The sequence below is a fragment of the Pseudorca crassidens genome, chromosome 14 (assembly GCF_039906515.1).
Source record: "Pseudorca crassidens isolate mPseCra1 chromosome 14, mPseCra1.hap1, whole genome shotgun sequence".
Taxonomy (NCBI): domain Eukaryota; kingdom Metazoa; phylum Chordata; class Mammalia; order Artiodactyla; family Delphinidae; genus Pseudorca; species Pseudorca crassidens.
In genome coordinates, this window is record NC_090309.1 from 66,570,014 (window position 1) to 66,593,993 (window position 23,980).

The 23,980-nt window shown below is 33.3% G+C and overlaps 1 protein-coding gene across 9 annotated transcripts in view; it reads right to left on the bottom strand.

Moving 5' to 3' along the window:
• BIRC6 (baculoviral IAP repeat containing 6) overlaps positions 1–23,980 on the bottom strand; it is a 237,804-nt gene that overhangs the window by 97,660 nt on the left and 116,164 nt on the right. For all 9 annotated transcript variants that reach the window (XR_010934089.1, XM_067703312.1, XM_067703310.1 and 6 more), the window contains 11 exons: positions 21,642–21,752; positions 20,035–20,168; positions 15,949–16,076; positions 9,891–10,453; positions 8,770–8,945; positions 7,692–7,788; positions 7,350–7,544; positions 6,354–6,554; positions 3,887–4,166; positions 2,321–2,577; positions 1,965–2,073 (listed from right to left, as the gene is read on the bottom strand). Coding sequence is in view for 8 of the 9 variants with exons in the window: in XM_067703312.1 (XP_067559413.1) it covers positions 1,965–2,073; positions 2,321–2,577; positions 3,887–4,166; positions 6,354–6,554; positions 7,350–7,544; positions 7,692–7,788; positions 8,770–8,945; positions 9,891–10,453; positions 15,949–16,076; positions 20,035–20,168; positions 21,642–21,752 (2,251 nt within the window). In the remaining variant the exon portion in view is untranslated. The remainder of the gene's footprint in view (positions 1–1,964; positions 2,074–2,320; positions 2,578–3,886; positions 4,167–6,353; positions 6,555–7,349; positions 7,545–7,691; positions 7,789–8,769; positions 8,946–9,890; positions 10,454–15,948; positions 16,077–20,034; positions 20,169–21,641; positions 21,753–23,980) is intronic.

A 23,980-nucleotide genomic window follows, 5' to 3' on the forward strand; every position in this document is an offset into this window, starting at 1 on the left:
ACTTTTAAATGTCTAGTTTAGAGCACAAGATTCTCTGCTTCAGGGTAAAAGAAATGGGAATTGGAACGTATATAATACTACTTAATCCCTCTCTCTACCCTGAAGGACTGAAGGGTAAGATGCTTTAAATTTCGTATGACAGGACATAAGGACAAGTCATAGAAAAAGAAGGGAGATGAGGCAATTACAGAAGAGTAACATTTTCTAGAAAAACAGCAGCCAACAATCTTGTCATTAATGTTAGTTCTGAAACATTCTGAAATATTTACATTTGCATTTATGCTAAGAAAATAATTTTAAATGCAATTTTCTTATGATAAAAAAATTTTTTTAAATAATCGCAAGAGATTTAAAGAAACCTATTCTAGAAAAATATTTAGCACATATTTTTAATGTATTTTTAAATCCTATTAACAATTATGAATTGACATAAATTCATATTTACTTTGTCAAAAATACTCCAGTATATTTTTAAATATAATACAGGTATCACATAGTGTATATAAAGCAAAAAGTTTAATGGAAAGAAAGTCAGCCTATTTAATATTTTAAAGTTACCCTGCTGAAACTAATTATACTTTGTTCAATATGTCCTTTAAATATTTTTAATCCAGAGAACCTGAAAACAATGAGCCTAAACTAAATGAAAGCTATTACATTACCAGAGATTAAGTAACAATTTTTCCGAGATGCCCTCACTGTCTGTCACTCTAATTCATACCCTTAAGTCTGACCTTCATAAATCTTCCCTTATGAGTGACACTGCTGTCTTCCCAGTCCTGAGGGCACAAGCTGGACTCAATAAACTTTACCTCTCCAGTATTAGCACAATGTCAAGCATATAGCAACTACTTGGTAAATAGCTATAAAATGAGTAAGCACCCACAAAAAATAATCTGTTAATAATTTATGAAGTAAGACATTTAATAACATACCAAATGATTTCATTTTAAACACAAACTAATAACAATATTAAAGAATATTAATTGGATATAAAATATTCAATATACTTCAAAGGATATTAACTCAGGAAACAATCTCTAGTATGAAGATAATTTTTATTATTTATAGAATCACACACTCTATAAATATGTTCTCCAGATACAGATGATATACATAAAACCAGAGAATACCAAAGTATCATTCAAAAATTTATCAACTAAAACATTTTTCAAAATTACTTGGAGTTCCTATCAATTTGGAGGTAAAAGACATCAAGGAAGATCTACACTAGTAAAACTCACCTAAAATTACCTATACCAAAAGATCACTAAACATTTAGGTGAAACATTCAGATATTATTTACTTGGTATGAGAGTGTTTCATTTTGTGGTAGGAAGCAGGAGAAAGAGGGTAAGGAGTATATGAAAAGTTGTCCGTGAATAATATAATCAATAGCAATAAGTAATCAATAAAAACAAACATTATTGCTATTAACAAAATACTCCAAGTACCTAATATGGACACAATATTCCTATATTTCTACATGTTTAGTAATACCTAAGCTTAACTTTTATGAAAAGATCTAAAAAGAAAGCATTCCAGGACTTGCCTAGTGGTGCACTAGTTAAGAATCCACCTGCCAATGCAGGGGACACGGGTTTGAGCCCTAGTCTGGGAAGATCCCACATGCTGCGGAGCAGCTAAGCCTATGCACCACAACTACTGAGCCTGTGCTCTAGAGCCCGCAAGCCACAACTACTCAGCCCGCGTGCCACAACTACTGAAGCCCGTGCTCTGCAATGAGAAGCCACCACAATGAGAAGCCCGTGCAACACAATGAAGAACAGCCCCCACTCGCTGCAACTAGAGAAAGCCCATGAGCAGCAATGAAGACCCAACGCAGCCAAAAATAAATAAACTAATTTAAAAAAAGAAAAATAAAGCATTCCAAGTAACATTCACTACATCTGATTGTGTGTATGTGTGTCCTCATATGAAAACTGAGATCACCACATACCTACCTGTCTTTTGTTCCAGGATCCTGAGTTGTCCCAAGCTGGTAAAGAATATCTATCGTAGAGTCAGAAGAGAGTCCATTCAGTCTTCCAAAAAGTAAAGGGCTATTCAAATCTTGCAACAAAGAATCAAAAGGAAAAATTTGCTAAATAAGCAAATGGGATGAGAAGATTTGCTCAATTTAATCTTAAATTATTCATTAAAAATAACTTCTGTAAATTTCAACAACAGAAACAAAACTCCAAAAATAATGAAGCCATAATGGAAGTTAATTTCAGAAACAGAAGTAATCACAAATATCACATAGTTCAACTGCCATTATTTTGCAGATATGTAAAAATTAAAATATCAAAATTGTCACCTGTAGGATCACTGCCTGATGCTGCACAATTTCTCAGAAGAATGTCTATAAGCTTCAGGCCAATTCTAGTGGACTGCAGTCCTATCTTTACAAGCACAACCTCAATGTTGGGTGAATGCATTCCACAGTATGGAGACATCAATAAGGCAGCACAAGTCTGTAGCAGATTAGCAGTAGGTGCAGCTGCACTGGCCATCATTCCTTCCAGATCACTTATGTGAGTAAGGCAATGATGTAATAACCGTAACCATCCAATACTGCAATACACAACACAAAATGGCCTATATGGGTAAATTTAAGTAGCTTAAATTACTTCAGGGGTAAAACAAAACTTCTCAAAGATCAGCATGTTGTGGATGGACCTAAAGATTGTCATACTGAGTGAAGTAAGTCTGACACAGAAAGACAAATATCATACAATATCACTTATATGTGGAGTCTAAAAAAAAGGGGTACAAATGAACTTATTCACAAAACATAAGTAGAGTCATGGATGTAGAAAACAAACTTATGGTTACCAGGGGGTAAGCTGGGGGAGGGATAAATTGGGAGATTGGGATTGACATATATACACTACTATATATAAAATAGATAACTAATAAGAACCTGCTGTATAGCAAGGGAACTCTGCTCGATACTCGGTAATGACCTACATGGGAAAAGAATCTAAATAAAAAACAAGGAGAGGATATGTATTAAAAAAAAATTCCTTGTGACTTATAAAGCAGAAAAAAAAAGAAAGAAAAAACGAAAAGATCAGCATGTTGTATTTCGTAAGTAGCACCAATCTACGTTAAAAAATACTTTTAGAATACTGTAACATCAATAAAGAATTAAACACACAGTAAGTTTCCCCTATAACATAAAAAAATACTTAAGTGCTAGTAGCATTTAGGAATTATGAACTTCCTTTTTATTTAATTAGTCAGGAAATGTTTTTGTATATACATATATTTATATGCATAAATATAAACTGCAAAGGATCACAGAATTGCAAAACTGTAAAGTCTTGGCAGCTCAAGAATAAAAAAGAAATCCTAAATTTTTTTGTCAGGTAAAACTTATATTAAGACAATCTATAAAATTTTCAACCATCAAACGTTACCAGAAGAATGTAAATTAAAGGATATATTCAGGTCCTTCTTTGTTTGGTCAGTTTGTATGGTTCAAATCTAACCCTCTGCAGACTGGCAACTTAGGAATGACCATATAGGGCTAGGTGCCTATCTATATGATCAATTTGTATGCTTCAGGTGTATTCTTGGGGATAGGCATTTGGAAATGCTTACATAAGACTACAATCCAAAGAACTGGAACCCACACCCACATATACCACATTGTGGATCATCCCAAGGATTAAACATACATAAATCTCAATTTTAACCAGCCTCAAGGTTTTGCTTCTGTAGAATTATTCTTTATTACACTTAATAAAATTATGATATTACTTAGATACCTATGGAACAAAGAATTTCCTAAACTCTAAAAAAAAAAAAAAAAAACACAGTATAAACAATTTCATGAAAAGCACAGAAAGGTTTTTCTTAAGAATGAGAAACCACATACCTTGTTTTGGATACCTGATCTTCAGATGGAAGAAAAGGATTATTAACTGTTGCTGAAGAAGTGGTACCAAAAGCAGTGAGGCCCAGTAATTTAATTTGTGAAAGGCCTAATGTGCTGGCATCTCGTGGACGATGAAGTCTAAGGCAGACAGCAGAAGCTACTTCAGCTTTTACAAGCTGAATTTTTATGTAGGTGAGACCACTTGTGACAACAGGAGTGGATAATGGTAGCATATTTACCCCATCTGCACTTACTTCAACAGACACTGAGGATGGGCAGGCTACAGGAAGAGAAAATTGAACAATTACTAAAGGAAAAGTAAACTAGAGTTCATATTTTAGTGGCAATCCCAGTAAAACAGCTTTCAGTTATACTCATTATGAACTCATAAAAAGAAAATGTATACACCAAGTCATACTTTGTCACTGACTTTCACCATAATTGATTTTACAGCTATTATATGAAATTCACAGTATAATAAAAATTATATTTAAAAAATTCTAACATTAACCTAAAAAAGAGTAACTGAAGATATGCAATCCACATGTACTTAATTCGTTCCAAGAAAAGAAAAATAGGCAATAACTTACTCTATTATTTCTACTTTACTCAGAATTATCACCAACAATATGGTGATTAATATGCTATGGTTTACTGTTGTAAATTGGGAGGAATGTAACTTAAAAAGTACTTTTTCACAAACTCATTATTTCACTACTACCATACTGCTATGATTTTAAACACAGTTGAATTTAGAAATTGCTTTTGCCCCCTAATCTGTTTTTGCCTTTCAAAATTTAAACAAACATCCAGAAAACTTAAAAATAAAACCATTTCCTGCTAAAATTTAAGAAGGCCCAATGAAGTAATAACTGGCAGCTGTTATGGGAAAATTTCTTTCTCACAAACATGGAAGCCCATATAATAAATTTATCTATCAACTAAAACAACCTTTGAACTTTGACTTTAATTTCAACTGTAAAATTAGGAAGTAACTTTTATTATTTGCCAATTACACTCCTGGTTTACACTGAGAACTAGACAAGTCACATCAATTTTTAAATTTAATCTCACCTTTTGAGATAAGTATTATCCACATTATTTAATCTCTTTGAATCTGTCAATACAAACTGACAAAGAGATTAAATAATTCAAACCCCCAAATGAACAAAGGCACATTTTATATTCAAGCCCATGTTTGATTCGAAACGCTATGTTATTTCCACTGAAACACACTATATCTTCAGTTTCTGCTCCAATCCAAAACCAAAATTATTAATCACACTTGTATTGGAGAACACCTAACCTACTGATTTTTCATAATGTACAGAGTTCTCCATTGTAACATCCTTCCTGTCCCAATTCCTATGTGCAAATTCTAGCTACACTCCAAAGCCACCATTCACATGAACCACTTTCTCCTTCTGAATAAAAGGAGCTTCCTCCTCATCTTAGATTATCCCCTAAGTCTTACACTGAATTATATTTTGCCATGTAATATAATTATTTTTGACCTGCTAAAACACTGTGCATTAGTCTATTTTTCTTCTGCCATTTTATTCATTATATCTATTTTTATCTAACGTGTGGATTCCACAACTGTATTAGAGTATAATAATCTAATCTTGCAAATAAGTGGAAAAATTGATTCTTCCAAATATGCCAGGGGTCTACAAAATTCCCTATAGTTCTTCATTAAATTACTGAGTGACATATGATAGCAATGAGAATCAATCAATGAAGATAAATGACTGTGACAACTTCAACAATTCTGTACAAATTATTATATTTATATTGAAAGTATTTGGGGACCCTCATAAACTTAAAATAGTACTTCATATTCCTTCATGAATACTTAAAGGAGTTCCTGCTCCTTTTAATGTACAACTTTTGTAAAAATTCTTTTCAATTATTTAACGTTGCGAAGTTACAACAAAATGTATTCAATGAAAATGCATCAATTGAATGATACTCAAAATATTAAAAATCTAAAGATCATAAATATTCAAAATATCACATTCAAAGTATTAAGGCAGATGTAATTACCTTACAATGGGAAGGGGAATCTATGCTAATTTCACATTACAGAGCTAGGACTGAGGACCAGCCTAGAAAAACTAAGACTGCTGTCTACAGCTGTATAAACTAACTCATTTTATCTTAATGCTATATAGATAGCTTCATAAATTTGAGGGAAGAGGAAAGGCAAAATAATATATAACTAGAATATATTTGTTTAAATTTCATCACACACTCTATTTGTTTCAGGGGAATAGCCATGTCAATTCATTTGATGGGAAATGATTCGGTGGTAGTGTTAAATATTATATTAAAACTGTTCAAAATTAAGCGATCTGGAAATTGTATCTAAGTTAATCACTGTTTGCTAAGTATTTTTCTCATTTTTTAAATGCTTCTAAATTATAGTTTATTTTCATGATGGATCTTTACAAAAAATATTACTCACTTGCAAGAGATGCAAGGTGAGGTTGGATATGTATCTCTTTAAGAAGCACTGCTGCAGGAAGGTGAATGGTAAGGTCGCACCAAGCCTCCTCTGGCAGAAAGATGTAGGACCAAGCAGCAGAGCGAGCTCTTCTATGGGGTGGTGTGGCCTGCAAAAGCACCTCAGCTGGTTGGGCAGTAGGACTGCTAGATGTGATTGTACCTACAGAAGGATTTTAAATAAAATAAAAACTTGCAAAAGAAACCCAATAAGGCATCAAGAACTATTCAAACCATAATAATTACACTAGAAAAATTAGCTAAAAACATGAACATTTAATACTATGAATGTACTTAATACATTTAGCATAATTTGTTACAGTATTCACAAAACCTCAGGACATCCAGTCAACTGGCAAGGCGACAAATTCACTGTTAACTGCTGCCTAATTTCTATGCACTAACATGTCAAATGAAAACTAAACTAGCAACAACAAATCTAGCACAGTAATTCTCAAATGATTTAAGTAAAAAACAATGTCCAATACAGGCTTCAGCTTGAAAATAATCACCTTTATTCTAAATTGTCAATATTCATGAGTTAGAAATATGAAAAGAAAAATATAAAAAGAAACTATGTAGAATGGAAAAAAAGAATAACTATATAAATCTGAAACTTCTTATAAAAAAAAGTACCACTCCAAATAAGAAGGAACAAGTCCTTTAAAACTAACATTTACAATGAAAACTGACATAAGAATCTACTACTTAGTTTCATAAATTGTGTTCTATTTAAACTCAGAAATAAAAACAAATTTTACTACTAAAGAACAATTAAAAACTTCCTTCTAATCAGTAGAATGTTTGGAAAACTACTACCTTTAAAATCAATGGCTTGTAATTGAAATGGTGATACTGTAACACAATCAACTTACTTTGACAACTATTTTTGCTTCATACCAGCCAATTAACTACTACTTAAATTCATACTCATAAGATGAAATAACGCTTTTCTTACCCAGGGGTGCAAAGTTATGGATCCCTTCTGCATTGTCAGGCTCAGAAGCTAGTATTCGTGTTTTCAAAGTGCTGTCAACAGCTTTATTCGGACCAGAGTCAAGAAATTTCATAATAGTTGATACCATACTTCTTGCAGTGTTTACAATAGCCCTTGTACTAGTAACCATATTGTTGCAAATGAGCTGAACACCACCTAAATTTAAAGAGAATACTAAATGAAAATTATCTTAACATAGCTGATTTGACATTGAGTCAACTTTCACAGAAGACTACAAAAATAAGAACATAATTTACTATCAAATGGTTACATTTAAATGACAGTTTTGTAACTTTGTCTTACCCATATCGTGGAATGCTTTCAAGGCATCACTAGTATCCAGTACTCTCAAAATGAACCACAATAATGGTTCAGATAACTGGCAAGTAGCGAGAGAGCCCTAAAAAAAAAACCATACATGTATACTGTGATTTTTAAAAGGTGATTATTAATTTCCTGTGAATTAGGACAACTAAATTTCTTATTGAATGTAATATTCTTTTACAGTTAATTATTATAAAATGGCAACCTTAACCTAAATCACTAAATACAAAATGTCTGCCAAAATATTTAGGAAATCTTAACCTGAATCAAAAAGGAAGTGAACAGTCTCCTCTCTGAACTCAGCATTTTTTGCATCTGTGTTTACCTACTATTATCATTTTCTACCTTAAATTAATGTGCATCGATTTTGTTTTCGAGTAGACAGTACTTTCATTTAAAACATGTATCCTTCTCAAATATCTTTGCATCTTCCAATGGGGAAATATATATACACATGCAATGTATATTTATGAAAATGATAATTATACACTGACATATAGAAGACTCCTTAAGAAACTGTTTTAAAATCTGCTTTTGAAAAAAATGGTAAATGGACTAGAAATTAAAATAATCACACTGGCTCCTAAAATCTCATTTTTTAAAAAGGAAATTTAAAAAGTAGTAACATTCTAACCTATGTCTCTTTTAAAATGACCCTAACCCCTTTTAACTGAAAGGAAACTAAATATGTAACTTAAGCTTGAAAAAAAATACTCATATTAAATTTTCATATGTAACATCTACGAAGAACATGTTGGTTTTCAACTATGCTACGGTTAGGGAAAAGGAAAGAACTACTTCTTAAGACAATGGAAAGAAAATCTAAAATTTAAAAATATGTTAAACATTTTATTCTTACATCACTGTAGTCATCTTTGACAGTTTCAAGGAAACTTTCCTCTCCAACTTCTACTAGTAATCTATAGTTCTCACCCGCTGACTCCATTCATTTTCCAACATATAACTAGAATACGCTGTCTCTGTCTTACAAATAATTCTCTGCTCCCATTGCTAGTAACTACTTAAATTACTGCAGTTGTTGCTGGATTGAACTTACCTGTCTGCCCATATATCCACAGGCCATGTAGGTTAAAATTGGCTGCAGCATCATGTGAACTGTAGAAGCTTTTTTACTAAGTGTTGTCAGTATGGTAAATAATCCATCCCCAACTGATATGGCATCTAACCCACCATGAAAGTTTTCATGTTTGGTGAGATGTAATCCACTTGCCCCTAGTTTAAATAAAAAGATGACACATTTTTAAAAAGCATATCCTTAAAAACCATAATAATTAAAATAGAGTCTTAAAAGCCATTTTACCCCCAAACCACTGAAGGATGGGTACATAAAAGCTGTGTGTGTGTGTGTATACATATACACATATCTAGAAATTAAAATATCTCTCATAACATTCAGTAGAGGATGTTTTTTGGTATCTTTTATAGGAGATGCCTCTGTTGTCGGTAACAATAAAGTTGCTCTATTACATGACTGAGGAACATCATTATACATACCAAAAAGAAAAGGAGAGAAAAATAAGTGATACTATTATGTGACTAAACTTCAAAACTTTTAATCAAAAAGATATGGTTGTTTCCCTTACATGAAAAAAGAAATACTAATAAGCAAAAATATATCAGGAATGGATTTTGTCACAATTTACAGAAGTTTAATTAGTTAAAAAAATTAACATAATATATTAGCTTTCAAATAGGTAGAAAAGTAAAGCAACAATATATAAATTTTACATTGATATATGTGTCATAGAAACTTGAACAAAATTTTATACTTCACTTTTTAAAAAACTGTGAATAAATAAATCTTACTCATTCCCTAATACAAAATTTGATGTGAAATTCTTCATCGTTAAAATGTTAGCGATACGTGACTATAAATTATGGTACCTAACTTACAAGACTGATTTTTTTTCTTAATTCACTACAAGTTATTTTGTTAGTATTTTCCAATTTTTAAAAAATTCACACTTAAAAATTTTCAACTGATTGAAGCCACTCTATAAAAGTTTTCACTAATAAAAATCAGTCATGCTAAGAAGTTTACAAAAAAGTAACTCTGCATTATAAAGTAAAAAGAAAATGAATTCATACATTGCTAAAGGAAAGAGATATAGTACTAGAAACAAGTATAAGATTAATATTCTTAATATTAATACGTACCAATTATCATCGCCATGGCACTGCTATTACACAGGCCCAGAGCCGACAAAATCTGGCTCATTATCTGTTGGTTGGCTAACACTAAGTCAGCGACATATGCAGGTGATCCTTGAATACTACTACTGCTTCCATTACCATCTTTGCCTCCTGAAACTTTTTCTTCATCTGAAACACTGTCTGTCGTATTGGTGGTCACAGACACTCTTGCACTGTATTCCCTATTGCCCGAAAGAGGCAGCTGTACTAAAATGTTAACCAGTTTTAACAAATCAAACATGAGTTGATCTCTTGTCATTTCACCACAAACTGCTTTTGCATCACCTGGACGAATGAGGTTGGCAAAGAGTCCCCCAAAGCATGCTCGAGCACCCACTGAGCTATCTGATCCACTTCGAGACATTACTTTGTCTGAGCAAGTGATATAGTGGTGCACTAAAAAAGTGACAGACTCTATCACAGCAGAAATAGTACTAACTGAAACGACTTCAAAATTCTGCTCCAAAGTGAATTCTAAGAGCTTTACTTGGGCATCAAGAGGTCCTTGGCCTGTCTGGAAGGCACCCCTGCAGAAAAAGAGAGAGGATTAAAAATTAATCCATTTTAAATTGTTTTGAAAGAAGTAACCACCAGAATACAAGAAAGCTAAACAATAATTAAACTGCTGGTATTCACTATTTCATTTTGTAGCAAAGAGTTTCCAGCTCTTCCTGAGTTCTTCTTGTTCTTGCCTCCATTTTATCATATAAAATAAAAAATGAATTCCCTTCCAAATAGAAAACTGAAGGACAAGTAAATCAAAGAGATGATTTTGAAGCTACAGACTAAAATAATTATATATCACAAGGCACTCCTCATAATGAATGAGCTCCGGTTTGTTACAACCTCAAATGTTGTTAGTTTAAGTATTTCTTACTGATTTTGATTTTCAAAAATTAAGATTCAATCAAGTAATTCTTATGCATCAAAATTGAATGCTCTCAAGTTCTACTTATGCCTAAGAAATAGAAAGCTGGAAAGGTCATTGGCCCCAGCTTATCAATTAAAAAAGCCAAATTAACTCTAAAGTCATAACTTTTCTTGAACCCATCAGAGAGCTAAGGTCAAAAGAGTACCAAAAAGCCTGAAATCCATGAAAAGATAGGCACCTCCTCCAAGAAGACAGAATATGAGCATCGGCTTTCCTGTCGCAGAATCTGGGAAGTCGAGATGCTGGCAATATACATATGGTTAAGAAGAATTCAGCTAAAATACTTTACAAGTTGTTAAACCCCAGGTATGTAAGTGTGGTAACACTGAACCCTTGGAGTTCATACCCATTCACAGGCATCCTCCTTCACCAACCCCCACACATATCTTGCCCTGTGCATCTATTCCATCTGGCTGTTCCTGAGCTATACTTTATATAACTGGTAAAATAAATAAAGTGTTTTTCCTGAGTTCTGTGAATCCTTCTAGCAAATTACTGAACCTGAGGGGGGGATTGTGAGAACCCCTGAATTTGTAGTCAAATGATACAAAAATGTGGGTAACCTGGGGACCTTGGACTTGTAAGTGCCCTCTGAAGTAAGGGCAGTCTTGTGGGATTGAACAGTTAAAACTGTAAACCTGAGGCTAACTTTGGATAGTGGCAGAATAGAACTGAACTGTAGGACACAGACTGACGTCAGATAATCGGGGAAATGGTGTTAAGAAAGACACCATGTATTTGGTGCTAGTGAAAAAACCCCTCAAATACCAATAGCTGTTTCCTACTACTGGAGAGAAGGAAATGCTCTCCTCAGAAATGGCCAAAGATATAAGCCAGAGTTTGGCTGACAAAAAGAAGGAAAAATTTATTGAGAAAGCTCCTTCCCCTGAGGTTCAGTCACAGAGGGCCTGCCAAAGACTGAGACTGGACACAATATCGGAAAACACCTGCCATCACTAGGAGTCTAGTGAACATTAAGAAAAAGCAAAAGCAGTTGACTGCTAGAGATGGAGCCATGGAGAGAGAGTCCCTCTGTGGTACAAATGTATAAGGAACAACAAAAGCTAAGGATGGAACAATAAAACTGGAAACCACCCCCTTTACCCTGACTCACATCGAAACAGAAGCTAACTAGATCATTTTGAAGCTGACAAAACACAAAAGGTAACCATAGCAACAATAAAACCAAAGCCAGGTCAAATCTTGAAAAGAGTGATTCAAATCCTCACACTAATCACCCAGTAGAAGAGGCTTGTCCATTTCCAGGCATAAATACTATTTACTTCAGTGTCTAAAAGATATGTGATTATCCAAAGCAAAAACTGTAGGGATGCATTATGTTTACAGCATATGTAAAAGTAAACATATGATACCTACATCACAAAAGATGAGACAAAGAAACTGTAAATTTACTGCTGTAAAGTTCTTACATTATATGTGAGCTAAGGTATAATAATATATGAAAGCAGAATGTGATGAAATAAAGACGTATATTGCAAAGCTAGGGAAAACACTATAATCAAAATTTCTTTGTTATAAATAATAATACTAGAAACAAAATGAAATCATTATAAAAATTACTTAATCCAAAAGTAGGCAAGAAAAAAAATTTTTAAGCGAAGAATAGATTAAATAAACAAAACTGGCAAAGTGATACATTTTAGTCCACTAAATCAATAACTACATTAAATGTAAAGTGGTCTAACAGATCAATTAAGAGACACATATTGTCAAACACTTATACAAGAAAAACTGAAAGAAGGAAATAATAACTATTAGAGCAAAATTTAATGAAATTGGAAATGAAAAAATAAAGAATATCAACAAAGCTTTAAGTTGGTTCTTTGAAAATATCAATAATATTATAAACCTCTAGCAAGAATGACCAAGATAAATAGATTAAAATTACCAATATTAGAAATGATAGAATGAATCAAACTACATACTATAAAACATTAAAAGCATAATTGAAAAAATTACAAATAATGAATTCAACAACACAGATGAAATGAACAAATTCCTTCAAGACACAAACTGCCAAAGTTCACTCAAGAAGAAAGAAAACCTGAATAATCTTTTACCTATAAAATAAGTAGAAACTTTTTTCTATTAATACAAAGAAAACTCCAGACCCTCGTTGTCTCAATGGCAATTACTATCAAATATTTAAATAAGTAATAATCCAATTTACACAACCTCTTCCAGAAAACAGAAAAGGAAACACTCATTTTAGGAGTCCAGGATTATCCAGACATAAAAACCAAAGGCATTATTTTTAAAAATGCAAATATCTCTCATAAGCAGAGATTTTGAAATCTTCAACAAAGCATTTGCGCCACCAGGGAAGCAACAAAGCATTAACTACTTAAACAAGCAAGATATAAAAAGGATAATACATCATGACCGAGTGAGTATATATCCTGGGAATGTATACTGATCAACACTTAAAAAAAAAAAAATCAATGTAATTTATCATACCTACAGATTTTAGAAGAAACAATATATGAGCATTTCAGTAGGTGCAGAAAAAGCAAAAAGACATACATACTATTCACTAACCACATGACTGTACAAAGAAAAATCACAAATATATATATAACTCTACGTATAACTATATTTTTGTATCTATGTCTATATGAATAACTATATCTGTATCTATAAATATACCTACAACTCCTCCCAAATTGATCTACAGATTCACGCTTATTCAGTCACAATGGAGCAGAAGTGTTTTTTTGGTTTGATTTGTTTTTGTTTTTATGGGGGTGGTGGGGGATCAATAAGCTGATCCTAAAACCTACATGTAAAAGCAAAGAAAGCAGAATAGCCAAAACAACTCTAAAACAACAAGAACAAAGTTGGAAAATCCACACTACCAGAATAGAAAAAGAATAGAAAAAAACATAGACAAAAGAATAGACAAAAACATCAATTCTATAGAGTCCAGAAATAGAGCAAAACAAATATGGTCAATTGATTTTTGGAAAAGGCAGAAAGAGAATTCAATTTAAAAAGGATGTGTTTTTCAACAAATGGTATAGTAACAATTTGACATCATCCACAGACAAAAAAAAAGAAAAAAAAGAACTTAGACCCAAATGCAAAATTTAACTCAATATAACCTACATGTAAAACCTAAAACGATAAAATTTCTAGAAGAAAGCATAGAGAATCATCTCTATGACCTTGGGTTAAGCAAGGATATTGTTATGAAACAAAAATAATAATAAATAAAAGAAAAAGCTAACAAAATTTCATCAAAATTAAAAGCTGCTTTTTCAAAGATATTGTTAAGAAAATGAAAATATAATCCACAGACCAAGAGAATATATCTGCAAATCACTTATGTGATATAAATGAGTGCCCTCTTCATATGACGTCTGGGTACTTCTTCTCAACCTATAGTATTAATTGAACTAAAAAGCTGCAGGCTAATTTATACGGATGCCAGACACTTTCTTAAAAACATACAAAGAAAACAAAAGCTAAGAATATATTTGGGCCAATGTTATGGACCCAATTAAAGAAAATGTGCTAGAAAATGTATGAGGTGTGTACAGGGTGGAAGAGGAGATGGAAAAAAAAATTCTAATTAGTTTTTGAGGCACGTAAACCTATAAATACCTTTACTTATAAAAAAAGATATAAAATAGATTTTTTTTAAAAAGACGGCATGTTATAAAACTAAAACAAGATTGGTATTTCTGTAAGAAATGTTAGAGTAAATGCACTGAATTTTCACATGAAACCTTTTGCTGCTAGACCCTACATAGACAGAATGATACTAAAGTCTACATCTAATGAGTGTGTTTAGAGGTCTCACATACAGTTTAAAAAAAAAGCCTAGTTAAAAGAAAAATGAACTCCATGGTAACTGGTTTTTGTTTCTTAGTTGGTTTTATTTATATCACACAAAAACCTCAAGTTCATGTTTTCCAAATACACAGATGCATATCGTAACAGCATGTTTTTGGTTTTGTGAATCTACTCCTTCCCACACCTGTGCTTCACTGTGTATACACTACAAACAAGTTGAACTACAACCACATTAGTGTTTTAAAACAGTTATAAAGGAGGAAGAAAACAAATGAGGATAGTACTATAAAGTTTTCTGCAGCTATGAAAACATACGCCATATAAATTTTTTGCGTTAATTTTTATACTGGTTTCAGGCATTTTGCTACTGATCTATGAAAAATAACTATTATTATGAATAAATTTATTAATTTTATAACTATTATAAATCATACCTTTTTCTGATTTCTAATATTTTCGAACTAATTTTTAAAGAGTGATATAATCTACAAGTGATCTTAATCATTTTCTAACATAAATTTTTAAAAAATTCACTGGCACTTCCACAATGAAATTAAATAATAAATATAGCAAACAGCACCTTTAATTTCTTCCTGATATTAATGGGAAGTTTTAAAATAATCAAACATACTAGACTTTGGTTTGTTCATAATGTTTTTTGTAACTTTAAGATGATACTGTTTATATTTCATTAAAAGTTTTATCAGAAAGTAATGTTGGATTTTATGAAATGCCTTAAACCATGACGAAAATGACTCATTAATATGATATATGATATCGAAGCATTCACGCATTTTAAGAATCAACCCATCACGGTCACAGTTTATTCTTTTTAACCTATTGCCTGACTTTGGTAATCAATTTATTTAGGATTTCTGTATGAGATTAGTATTTAATTTTCTTTTTTAAGATATCTTTTTTGGGTTTTATCAAATATAGGTTTCAAATAAAATTGCTGGTAGCTTTAATTCTCTCCCTGTATTCTAGAATAATTTAAACAGCTTCAAGTAAATTTCACCTAGAAGGTTTATACTTCCTAATCTATGAACCCGTTATTCCTTTCACAATAGAAGGAGTTCAGGATCTGGGAGAGCCATAATGAAAAGAAGTGAAAACAACTGGGAAACATACCAATAAACCTTTCCCTCTTAATTCCTAATATCGTCCTGCTTATCTGTTCCCAGATAAACTCCCAACAAATGCTAAGGGAAAATTAATTTGGAGGATTACCTATTGCTTCTGTATCAGGAATATATGTAACACCTTGACATTTACCTTTCTGTTGAAAGTATATGAATTAGCTTGAGCAAAAATTCACTGAATATCTGAGGACATGTTGAAGAAAGATGCACTTGTAATCGGGTAAGAAATTCTTGCATAGCTTGCGTAGCTGTTGGACCAACCTGAAGAGAAATGAAATTCTGTTGACAACTGCTTACTGATCCCATCTACAGAATTATTCATTTAAAAAGTATCATCTGTATGCCTTCTTTGGAGAAATGTCTACTTAGGTCTTCCGCCCATTTTTGGATTGGGTTGTCTGTTTTTGTGATATTGAGCTGCATGAGCTGCTTGTATATTTTGGAGATTAATCTTTTGTCAACCTAAATGTCCATCAACAGATGAATGGATAAAGAAGATGTGGCACCTATATACAATGGAATATTACTCAGCCATAAAAAGGAACGAAACTGAGTTATTTGTAGTGAGGTGGATGGACCTAGAATCTGTCATACAGAGTAAGGTAAGTCAGAAAGAGAAAAACAAATACCGTATGCTAACGCACATATAAGGAATTTAAAAAAGCGGTTCTGGGGCTTCCCTGGTGGCACAGTGGTTGAGAGTCCACCTGCCGATGCGGGGGACACGGGTTCGTGCCCCAGACCGGGAAGATCCCACATGCCGCGGAGCGGCTGGGCCCGTGAGCCATGGCTGCTGAGCCTGTGCGTCCGGAGCCTGTGCTCCGCAATGGAAGCAGCCAAAACAGTGAGAGGCCCACGTACCGCAAAAAAAAAAAAAAAAAAAAAAAGCAGTTCTGATGAACCTAGTGGCAGGGCAGGAATAAAGACGCAGACGTAGAGAACAGAGTTGAGGGCACGGCAGGGGAAGGGGAAGCTGGGATGAAGTGAGAGAGTAGCACTGACATACATATACTACCAAATGTAAAAAGGACGGCTAGTGGGAAGCTGCTGCATAGCACAAGGAGATCAACTCAATGCTTTGTGGTGACCTAGAGGGATGGGATAGGGAGGGAGGATAGGCTCAAGAGGGAGGGGATATGGGGATATAAGTATACATATAGCTGATTCACTTTGTTGTACAGCAGAAACTAACACAATATTGTATAAAGATGTGGAAAAAAAAATTCTCTTTCCCTGTAGAGAAAAAAAAATAAAAAAGCATCAAACGTTAAGTCAAGAGCCATACGGGTGAAACTTTTCATTTGAAGAACAAAAATATTAACAGTGATAGCAGGAAACCAATTAAGCTTTTAGATCTTGATATACTTATTTTAAATCGAAAATTACAGCTTCTATTGTCAATATTTTTTTTCATTATGGTTTAGAATAACTTATGTTACTTTTATTTAATTCAATACAGAAAAAGACTCACCTGAATTACACAAGAATATCTTTATAATGCTTTCAAAAGCACAAAGAACTTATATACTGATTTTCACAATCTTCTTAATTATCCCATTTCAAAACAAAAGAACTCAGACTCACGTTAAGTGATTCACAAAAGGTCATGCTTCTAATGACTAGCAGAGTAAATACTAAAGTGAATTGGGGAAAAAACCATACAAAAAACCCCTTAAAGCTAAAAACGAACCTGCATCTATTTGTAAAAACAATGCTTTCCCAAACTTCTATCTCTTCAATGAAAAAAAAATGATAGTGAGAACCACACCAAGTACCCTGAAGTATGTTTTGGAATGTTATGATCATAAAACCCTAGAGGAGTTTTGGAAAAAACAAAATGCAATGTAATTCTCCAAACCATTTTAAAGTTAACAATTTCTAACACTGAGTATAAAAATCATAACATTCATAACCAAACTACAAAACCAAAATATCTGAGGAAAGCTTGACCTTCAGTAACTTTTACTTTGCCTTTAAAAAAAAAAAAGAGAGGAAGAAACACTACTTTATACAGCGGCATGTTCCCTGACACCTAGGCTCTATCACTAACTAGTTGTATAATTGTGGGCAATGCAGATAATGCATGTTTACTCATATGTAAAATAAAGAAGCTGGAATTAGTGATTTCAGGAATCTTCACATTCCAAATTCATGCAATCTTTATGTGTAATAATCACTTGATAACATGCCTCTACCCCCATCAAAACTCTGGCCCAATCTAATTACAAGTAGTTTGTTCCTTCTCATTTTTTTCCTTGTCTTGTTTATTTTATGATGATCTACAAAAATCAAGTCTATTCAGTATGAGAGTACTGACTAAATGTATCCAACAGAACTTAAGCTCCAAGAAAGGCAGAGACTCGGACAGGGTAACTACTTAAATCCCTAGCACCTAGAACAGCACCTAGACCTAGCACATAGATAAGAAATAAAAGATGACAACCTTGCAAGATAATCTTGAATAACGTCCATTGGAAAGATGCTATGAAGACTAAATATATTTTATGTGAAAAGAAATATAATGAAGGAAAGATATTTTTTAAAGCAGTACAATATAACAAAAGCTAAACTGATATAAAAGAAATCTCTGGTTAGACTAAAAATGTTTATAAGCTCTGATATATCTTCTTTTTCTGAATTAACAAAAGCAATATTTTTTTTTCATTTCAGTTTTGAGATATAATTGACATACAGGACTGAATAAGTTTAAGTATACAGCATAATGATTTGACTTAATACATCATGAAACGATTACCACAGTAAGTTTAGAGAACAGCCATCGTCTCATATAGATACAAAATAAAAGAAAAAAATTTTTTTTCTTTATGATGAGAAGTCTCAAGATTTACTCTCTCAACAAGTTTTTGCCTTCTGGCTACCTTCATCCAATTCCCCCAACCCCTGCCTCTGGTAATCACGAATCTGATCTCTTTTTCTATGAGTTTGTATCTTTTTGTTTTGTTTTGTTTGCAGTATGCGGGCCTCTCACTGTTGTGGCCTCTCCTGTTACAGGCTCTGGATGCGCAGGCTCAGCGGCCATGGCATGTGGGATCTCCCAGACCGGGGCACGAACCTGTGTCCCCTGCATCGGCATGTGGACTCTCAACCACTGCGCCACAAGGGAAGCCCTGTTTGTTTTTGAAGTAAAATTCACCTACAATGCTATATTTATTCTTGGTGTACAACACAGTGATTTGATATTTCTATACATTTCAAAATGCTCACCATAATAAGACTAGTTACCATCTGTCATCAAAAAGATATTGCATTATTATTGACTATACGCCCCACACAGTACATTTTATACTGGTGATTCATTTATTTTGTACCTGGAAATGTGTACCTCTCAATTTCCCTCACCCTCCTTCCCCCACCCCCATCCCCCATCCCCCATTCTGGCAACCAGCTGTTTGTTCCCTGTATCTAGGACTCAATTTCAGTTTTCTTATGTTTCTTCATTTGCTTTGTTTTCTAGATTCTACATATAAGAGAACTCATATGGCATCTGTCTTTCTCTGTTTTCACGTATCGTAATACCCTTTAGGTCCATTGATGTCATCTTTTTGTTTTTTGTTAAATAAAATACTTAATAGCATAAAAGAATTAAGTTAGGTGACCTGTCAATCTTGATGATAGAGGTCATTTAACATAACACGTTTTTTTTTTTTTGCGGTACATGGGCCTCTCACTGTTGTGGCCTCTCCCATTGCGGAGCACAGGCTCCGGACGCGCAGGCTCAGCAGCCATGGCTCATGGGCCCAGTCGCTCCGCGGCATGTGGGATCTTCCCGGACCGGGACACGAACCTGTGTCCTGCATTGGCAGGCAGACTCTCAACCACTGCGCCACCAGGGAAGCCCATAACACATTATTTTTAAAAATTTTTAAATTCCCCAATTTTTTAATGCTTCCCTAACATTAAGGTTAATATCTGTTTAGAATGTTTCTCAAATTATATAAAATTAACACCAAAAATATATCGCTACATTAAAAAATCCAGTAAAATTCCAAGAGAAAACTTACTACCTGCTATAATTCAGTTTCAGCATAGCTATTATTATACGTAATTCAAAACATTTTATTACATTGATACATAAAAGGCCATCATTTAATGCTTTAGCAATGAAAATTTTATGTATTTAACTGCACTTAAAATTTCCTTTACAAATAAGTTTACTGTATAATCTGGGCCTATCACTGGCTTTCAGAAGTCACATTACCTGTGGACTGTGTTGATTTGTTCCATGTGGACTGGTGCCAGAAAGAAATTTCACTAAAACATGAATCAGGTTTGGATCTGAAACCAGCAGATGGGCAGTACTCTCCTGAGTTCCAATGGCAGTACTGGAACCAGCTATAAAACATTAAAAAAAAAAAAAAAGTCCCCAACGAAAGGACCCCGAAACAATGGAAATGCAGTATTTAAAACATCTTTTAATTTCAAAGGAAACTCACATATTCCTGGGAGTTACTAAAAGGATCTGAATCTCTACTGCACTGACTGAGCCTCATTCTCTATTTTCATCTGCCATAGATCTCCTGCCTCTCTCCTAGTTTGGCTGTGAAAAATACCTAGTTTTATGTGCATCTTATTCAGTATACAGTCAAGTGGAAAAGAAATAACTAAATGCTTACTGTCCTTTTGGTGAGCCTATTCTTAGTAATTATTTCCCCCTTCCAGAAATAAAGATCTATTTTTCAGGTAAATTTTAACACAGCCTTCTAAGATAAACTGAAGCAAAACCTATTCATTTTTGCATGTCAGCTACATAAAGGTTGTATACTGTTAACTGATACACAGACAATGCACAAGTTTTCTGAAGCGAATAAAATATCCTTGAGTCAAATCTATCTTCAGTATCACATAGGGATGTTTTCAATCCCATATTTGGAAAATATTATATTCCAAATGAAAAATGAAGTAGCATTTTGATTCTCAGCAATGATTTTAATTAATACCTTTATCAATGTGACGATGCTTTCTAGTCAATGAAATTAAGCCCAAAGAGAATGGGGATGAAATCCACCCACCTGCTGTCATAACCTACAGATGGAATGAAGATTTCAATTCACAAATGGCTACTCCTTGCTCTCTAATATGAACTTGGATACCTACTTCCCAACAACCTAAGAATGTCAGATAAAATCTAGACCTAAATGTAAAGAGTAAAACCAGTAAGCAGTACAGAAGATAATGTATGAGAATATCTTTGTGACTTTGAGATACAGAAAGCCACAGAAAGCACCAGAAGTTCCTTTCTTAAAAGGTTCAGAAATTAATTTTACTATCTTAAATGGGAAATAAAGGAGTGGGGTGAAGAAAGTAGGAAACTAATAGGACTTTAGAATCTGAGAAGAAGCGATTAGGTTCAGTGAATGTAGGTTTTAGATGTGAAAAGCATACACCGAGGAACCTAGTCATATACGTTCATGAATATTATAATGAATAAATCATTTTTAACTGCTAAGTTACTTTAAAAAGAATAAATAACCAACACAAGACATAGACTAACATTAAATACTTGACTTTGTACTCTAAGAGTAATCAATTTTTAAAAACTAGTAAAAGTTTTTAGAAGGTAAAAATATAATTTGATCTTGTAACTGTAGATAGATGAGAGTATATAATCAAAGTAAAGAAGCACAAAGGGCAAGATACATTAAGAACAACAACAAAAAGAACAAATTCAGAAGAGACATATTCAAATAAAGAATTTAATCATTTTCACAACTATATCACTTCTTGAAAAAATCTTTTTCAAGAATCTCATAGCAAGAATAATAAAGTATATGTCAGAGATTTAAAGGAATAAATATTTGGACTTACGATTAAGCTGCATGTTTGTCATGAGTGTTAGACTATGAAGAACAAGGCACCATGTCCGGAGCAAAGTATTGGGATACCACGCTAACACCGTGAGAAAGCTAGTTATTGATGCTACGTAGAAAAGAGAAAGGGGAAATTTTAACTCAGAAAAAGCAAATGTTTACTAAGAATTAAAACAAAAAGAATAAATTTTAAAACATGACATTATTTTTTTAAATCAATTCACTATCTTGTGTCCTCAAAACATATAAATAAAAGTTCCCCATTAAACATAACTAAAGCATTAGAGAGTCAATAACATTTTATATCTAAGGTTAAAGCTCATCCCATGACAAATAAAATAACATGTCATCACTATACATTTGTTGTCCTTTCCAAACTACAGGCATTTCTACTGTAACACAATTTGTGCTTTACTAAAAATCCTCACATTCTGCAAAGCCAAAAATTGAAAATAATAGGGCATATTGGAAAGACAGGGATGGGGTTGACCGTTCAAAACCAATGTAACTTCACAGAAAAAGCACAAACTAAAACAATAACTAAGTCACCTGCAAGGCCTAAATAAGAAGCACATGTGGCAGGTGGAGAAGCCAAAAGTTATTAAAAATAAACAAACATAATACAGTGCCCAGTTTCTGCCCTTAAAACACTGTGTAGAATGGCTGATTCCAGATCTCAGGCAGGAAATACAGTTTGGAACACCTATGATATTAAAATCTAACAAAGATATAGTTGTGTATTTCACAAAAAACAAAACCAAAAGAATCTAATGAAGCATCATCTTACTGACCACAAACAGCATAATTTCAGCATCAATAAACATAATGATTGTAACAGAAACGTAAGAAATACTTTAAAATCATGAACTTATACAGATATTTACTAAGGAAACTAAGTGGTCATGATTATAGACTACTTGTGAACCAATTAGTTTTTAAATTTAATTTTAAAATACAGAAAATTTCTAGCATTTTTCCTGGCTCTATATAAAAACTGTATCTCCAAAGGGTGACATGATAGCACATGAAAGGAAGTTTCTCTTTATGGAAGTATTTCAGTTAATAAAAAAGGAATAACAAAATTAGACTATCTTCATTTCAAAACTTCCTGTGAACTGCTACTAATTCTAGGCATTAATCATTAGTGTCTATTAACAACATAAAAAAAAGACAACCTATGAAACTGCCTTAAAAAAAAAACCTCTGGGCTTCCCTGGTGGCACTGTGGTTGAGAGTCCGCCTGCTGATGCAGGGGACACGGGTTCGTGCCCCGGTCCAGGAAGATCCCACATGCCGCGGAGCAGCTGGGCCCATGAGCCATGGCTGCTGAGCCTGTGCGTCCGGGGCCTGTGCTCCGCAACGGGACAGGCCACAAGAGTGAGAGGCCCGCGTACCACAAAAAAAAAAAAAAAAAAACTCAAATCAGATTAAGCTCCATGTCTAATTACCAATTTATAGAAAGTAGAGAGGACATCATAGAGATACAATCACTAAAAATTGGGACCTAGGGAATCTTGAAAGACAAAACAACCAAACTTTGCAAGAGGATTTAAAAAAAAAAGACAGATTAGAGGAATTAAGAAACATAATTAATTAAAATGTGTAGACTCCATATGGAATCTATTTCAAATATACAAAAAAAATTCTGTAATAGTTTAGACAATTGGAAATTTGAATACTCACAAAATACCTGATGACAGTAAGAAATAATTACTTTTTTTACCCTTCTATTCACTCTTGTTTATGCTTAATGTTTCTCACAATAAAAAAGTTTTAAAAACTGATTGGAGTAAAATTTATAATAATAATCATTAATACAGTGAAACAGAAGGAAACCTAATAATTAAAGTAGGGCCAGCTCTTGCTGAGAGAATGCGGATATTAAGTAGGACCGTAAGCCAGTGTGGCTGTCACTAAGGCTGACAGACAGGCCATGTGAAGGCCATGCATGATGCACATCTCTAGAGAGAAAGCATCAGGAATAAATGATTTTTACTGTTCTTTAAATAGATTCCTATAGCCCGAGCTGAAAGCTAGTTCTATTCCTGTTGAAGGATATTATTCAAGTCTCACTATTCCCACATTCCTGCATTTGCCAAGAAAAAAAATGAAAGAACACAATTTCTACAAAAAATTGACATCCTTCTCCAATTTACCAATTCCCTAGAGGTATTTCACATTTTTTAAAAAAGACCAGTTGCAAAAGAACAGCCTATGAACAAGACAATACTTTAAGGAACTACAATGTAAAGACAAACAGAACATTGTAGATTTTATGTCTGTGTTATACACAGACATAATACAGACCAGAGAATAAGTTTTCTGTTCTCTTTCCTG